Genomic DNA, 5,026 nt, shown 5'->3' with positions numbered 1-5,026 from the left:
AAAAAAACAGATCAAAATAGAGGAAACATGAACATGCAGTGGAGTGGATCATGAACAAGAACAAGTTCGTTAGTGGAGTGTGGAAGCAAGAAGGGGTGCAACAGTATAGTAGAGCTAGAGATTGCCGGTTAATTTGGAGCTCGCCGGTCGCTGTGGAAGCATACATTTCTGCTGGAACACATCTGCCCTAGCTGTAGCTCAGCATCCTCGAAGAATGGCCGGCCCGCCGGACCCATGGGATGATGGGAGGGAAGGACGGAAGGTAGGGCAGTGAGATTATCCTGTTCCTCGAGTCCCAGCCGCAAGAAATATACTTAGAAGCTAGCCGGGGAAGAGAAAATGGATGAACGGATCCATGCACCCCAAATCCCCATGCCGGAAATCTCAATTACAAACACAAAGTTGCAGCATTTCCAAGATCCAAATCGGCAAATGGCCACGCACTCCCTCCTCCTTCCCAACACCAACGTCATCGTCGTCACATCTACTGCTAGCTAGGGGGGAACAACAATGGCGACGCACAGCCGAAGAACCACAATGAATGAAATAAGAAGAGTGCACCACGCGGCCCACCGCCCCCTCTTAAGAAGCAACAAGAACTACGTACTGCTAGCATGGACCAACGTACTACTCGTCAGCTAAACAAGGCGCCTAAGCCACTAACGAAAGATGGATGACGTACGCGGGTACCTACCAGCGGGAGCTTAGCTAGAGCCTAGAGCGGTGCAGCGAGCGTCAGGGCTTCTTGCCGAGGGTGTGCTTGTTGTTGTGCATCCAGACCTTGAGCACGTGGCGCTTGACGCCGACCTCCTCGCAGAACTGCTGCACGGCGGCCTCGTCGTGCTTCTGGATGCGCCACCCGAGCCGCTCCGCGAAGGCCTGCATCTTGTCCTTCTGCTCCTGCGAGAACCTGGTGCGGAAGCGCTTCTTGCCGGAGCCTGACCCGGAGCCGGAGGGGCCGGCGGAGCCGAAGGGCATGCCCAGCATGGAGCCCATCACCATGGGGCTCAGCATCCCGGACACGTCGTCCGCCTCGGAGTAGGAGGTGGAGGGGAGAGCCAGCGGGCGGTGCGCGTGCCCGGCCGCGGCTACCGCGGCCGCCGTGGCCATCTGGTGGTGGTGCTGGTGCTGGAGGTACCCGGCCGGGCTGCGGTAGTAGGGGGAGAACTGGTGGTGCGACGGTGGCAGCGCGCCGTAGGCGGTGATGGCGGTGGAGGAGACGCCGGCGGCCTCGGCGCCGGTGTGGGAGTCGGACTCCTTGCGGTGGAAGTTGCGGTGGCAGCCGCAGGCGGCGCATCGGAGCGCGTCGATGGAGCCCTCCTCGCCCGCCGCCATGAACTCGCCGCAGCCGTCCACGGCATGCCCGCCGATGCCCACGGCGTGGTTCTTGAGGCACTCCCGGTACCTGACACCGCCTGCGCCTCCAACGCCGCCGCTCCCGGCTATGGCTAAGCGCCCTCCTCCTCCAGAGTCACCACCAGGCTTGGGCACCCCGCCACCGCCCAGCTGGACCGGCACCTCGTAGCTCGAGCTGACCGGCATGGGCGCCATCTCGTCGTCATCATCGTGCTCGTCGAAGTCCATGGCGGCCGATCTTCTCTCCTCTCTCTCTCTTTGGATTTTGTCGCGTGTTCTTGGGCAAGGTTAACGAAAATGGCTTAGGGGGTAATAGGGTACGAGAGAGAGGGATAAGAGAAATACTCTAGGGAAGCGTGAACTGTGGACAGGCCCTGCTAATTTTGACGCACCGCGCTGGGGCAGCGGCAGCAGGCAGGGCAAGCTGCTGTTGTGTCCTTGGGGTGATGATGCAGGATTGAGCTTCAGTGACTTTGTCAATCCACAAAGTCACTGACTTTGTGTCACTTACAAATGGGGTCAAGTGGAACCCTTCATTATGTGGACCCCACGTGGTCCCACTTGTAAGTGACACAAAGTCAGTGACTTTTGTGGGCTGACAAAGTCACCGAAGCACAATCCGATGATGCAATGCAATGCAATGCAACTCTACTTCTCTCTCCAAGCTGCGCACTACTCCTCTCCTCTGAGTCTGAGGCGCACCTGTCGCACTGCATCATGCTTTGCTCCGCTATATCTTTGTTGTCTCGTTCTCGAATCCCCTTTTCTCTCTCTATCTCCTTACTCGGCGTGCTGCGCTTTTCACGGGATTGGGCTCCAAGTCCTTTTAAAATGCAATTTAGATTTTGTTGTTTTGGTAGCCCCTCTCTCTCCGTTTCCTCATGCATAAAATCCAATGTTTCATCGAGAAAATTATGGACATGCATGGGGAGTGATGTTTCGGCACATGGGAGCGTATGCTCCCTTTATTTTGAAATATATGTTAGACATATTTTAAAATGTCAAAAAAATTGAAACAAAAATTTTGCACGTACATCTTCATGTGCTACGCGTTCACAAAGTCGTTTCATGAAAAATCGACATATCATGTGGCGTGTGTAAAAAAGACAAAATTTGGTGCTGAAACAAAAACTTGTGACAAGATAAATTTCCTTTTTTCGCTTAGATTACAAAAAATATCATTTTTTCGTGAAACTTGACGAATACACATATATTATGCAGATGTACATGTAAAAAAAATTGTCAAATTTTTTTAACACTTGGAAATATGTTTTTACGTTAGAGGGGTCATACGCACCCGGGAGCCAAATTGAGTTTCTGACATGTATGCACCTACAAAGTTTCACCGAGAAGTATGACAATTTGTGAACAGCGCAAAAGGAATAAATGATGCGTGAATAATATAGAATACTGGAGGAGAAGCTGATTAAAAAGAGTAAGAAGACGGAAGGAGGATAAGATGGCTAAAAAGGAAACGTTACAACAATCTGGAAGGTAATCCTTTAGCTAGTTCTTCACTCTTTTTCATGCTCTTGATGAGGATTTTGTTAATAGGGCTTTTGAAATGGGCGCTGAATTTGATGAGTATAGCCTAGCGAAAGTAACAATTCTAAAAGATATTGCAAAAGCTAGACGTAATTTAAATAAAATTAAAAGGAATTTTCTGCTAATGATAAATCTCTTGATAGTAGAATGGCACCTGAGGTTGTGTATTTAGACTGAAAGCAAAGGAATGTGGATGAAGATGGTTTTACTCCTGTTGTGAACAAGAAGAGAGGGAAAAAGGTTAAACTTCCTCAGCTAGGTGTTGTTGGCTCTTCTAGTCCTAAGGGGTGTCTCTAGATAGGTTCTAGTGTTCTACAGTGTGCACCAGGACTAGAAGTCACATAAAAGAAAAAAAAAACTAATTATGGCTGGTCTAATTTGGAATAATAGTGGTGCTTTGAAAAAAGTATTCTAGCTTGTTTAAGAGAACTAAGAATTTAATGTACAATTTATTGGTATCCAGGAAACCATGTTGAAAAGTTTCTCTGTTAGTTTCATAAGAAAGCTGGGAGCATGTGGAAATTTCAAATAGCATTGGCTACCATCAAAAGGAAAATCTTGAAGAATTTTAGGTGGTATTTGCATGGATAGGTTTGATGTTATATCTTTTTCAACTGGTATGTTTCATCTAAAAGTTATGGTGTTTGATAAAAAAAGATTAATCAAAAATGAACTTTGTTGGTAATTTATGGGTCTATTCATGAGTCGGATATGGATAGGCTCCTTACATAATTAGTTGAATTTGTTCTGATCAAAGGTTACCCCTGATGCAAGGTGGAGATTTTAATATTTTGATATTTTATTCTGAGCAACACAAAGAGTTTAAAGGTAATAGGCACAATGATTTGTTTAATTCAGTGATAAATTTGTATGAACTCAGAGAATTGTTATGACATGTGGGGTTTTAAGTTGGTCAAATAATCATAAGAATCCCACTTTGGAAAAGTTGAATAGGGTTTTGGTTTCAAGGGGTTGGGAGGACCTTTTCCCCTTAGCAATGGTTCAAAAAGTGGTGAGAAATTGCTCTGATCATAATCCCGTGATTCTTAGCCTTGACAATAATCAAGTAAACTCACCTGCTTCTTTTAGATATGATGAAAGAGCAAGCTCTATTTCTATGTTTTGTGTGTTTGTTAATAACACATGAACGCATGAATTTTACCGTGTGTGCTCAAATATGCAGGATTAAATTTTAGCACTACGAATTGACCCACTTTTTTTTCTTCTAATTTCGCCTTCTGACTCATTTATTGGATGCGTAACCTATCGTTATGGTGAATGAGGACATGTTGAGGAGAAGTGAAGATAGAGGACAAGAAAACAAGAAGATTTGCAGTTTTCTGCAGAGCGGATAATCCAAGCCTTCAATGGCCGAATCATCTGGCGCCCTCGCCCAGGTGGCCATGACGAGATTCGTCAAAGATTCCCTAAAGAAATGGGGTCAAATCAACCGGGGTGACCGGAAATCATATTTCCGCCCTAAAATATTCGGCCCCCAACAAAAGGTTGGCAACTTCCCCGGGGTGGGGGGGGGAGGGGCGTAAATTACATCCGCCCCGGATGATTTTTACAACCGGCCCACCCAGATTTTTGTGGCAACTGATACGTCTCCGACGTATCGATAATTTCTTATGTTCTATGCCATATTATTGATGATACCTACATGTTTTATGCACACTTTATGTCATATTCGTGCATTTTCTGGAACTAACCTATTAACAAGATGCCGAAGTGCCGGTTCTCGTTTTCTGCTGTTTTTGGTTTCAGAAATCCTAGTAACGAAATATTCTCGGAATTGGACGAAACGAAGACCCAGGGTCCTATTTCGCCACGAACCTTCCAGAAGACCGAAGAGCATACGAAGTGGGGCCACGAGGTGGCCAAACCACATGGCGGCGCGGCCAAGGGGGGGCCCGCGCCGCCCTGTGGTGTGGGCCCCTCGTCAGCCCCCCGACTCTGCCCTTCCGCCTACTTAAAGCCTCCGTCGCGAAACCCACGATGCGAAAAACCACGATACGGAAAACCTTGCGAGACGCCGCCGCCGCCGATCCCATCTCGGGGGATTCCGGAGATCTCCTCCGGCACCCTGCCGGAGAGGGGATTCATCTCCCGGAGGACTCTACAC

General features: G+C 48.0%; 1 protein-coding gene across 3 annotated transcripts; it reads right to left on the bottom strand.

The window, feature by feature from the left end:
* Positions 1-735: 735 nt before the first annotated feature.
* LOC124668019 (zinc-finger homeodomain protein 2-like) lies at positions 736-1,584 on the bottom strand. 3 transcript variants are annotated; one of them, XM_047205237.1, is made up of 2 exons: positions 1,139-1,584; positions 736-1,006 (listed from the first exon to the last, which is right to left on the bottom strand). In XM_047205237.1, the coding sequence occupies exons 1-2, from the start codon at positions 1,582-1,584 to the stop codon at positions 736-738; spliced, it is 717 nt and encodes a 238-aa protein (XP_047061193.1). The 3 variants fall into 3 exon arrangements, with proteins under 3 accessions (XP_047061193.1, XP_047061186.1, XP_047061183.1); XM_047205230.1 differs by having other exon boundaries at positions 736-1,442; positions 1,476-1,584; XM_047205227.1 differs by having other exon boundaries at positions 736-1,584.
* Between the last annotated feature and the right edge of the window lie 3,442 nt (positions 1,585-5,026).

Source organism: Lolium rigidum, chromosome 1 (assembly GCF_022539505.1).
Source record: "Lolium rigidum isolate FL_2022 chromosome 1, APGP_CSIRO_Lrig_0.1, whole genome shotgun sequence".
Lineage (NCBI taxonomy): Eukaryota > Viridiplantae > Streptophyta > Magnoliopsida > Poales > Poaceae > Lolium > Lolium rigidum.
The sequence above is the reverse complement of the archived record's forward strand: the minus strand, read 5'-3'. Positions and strand labels throughout refer to the sequence as shown.

Excerpts from the sequence above, each read along its gene's own strand:
- LOC124668019 (XM_047205227.1), bottom strand. The coding sequence starts at position 1,584 with ATGGACTTCGACGAGCACGATGATGACGACGAGATGGCGCCCATGCCG.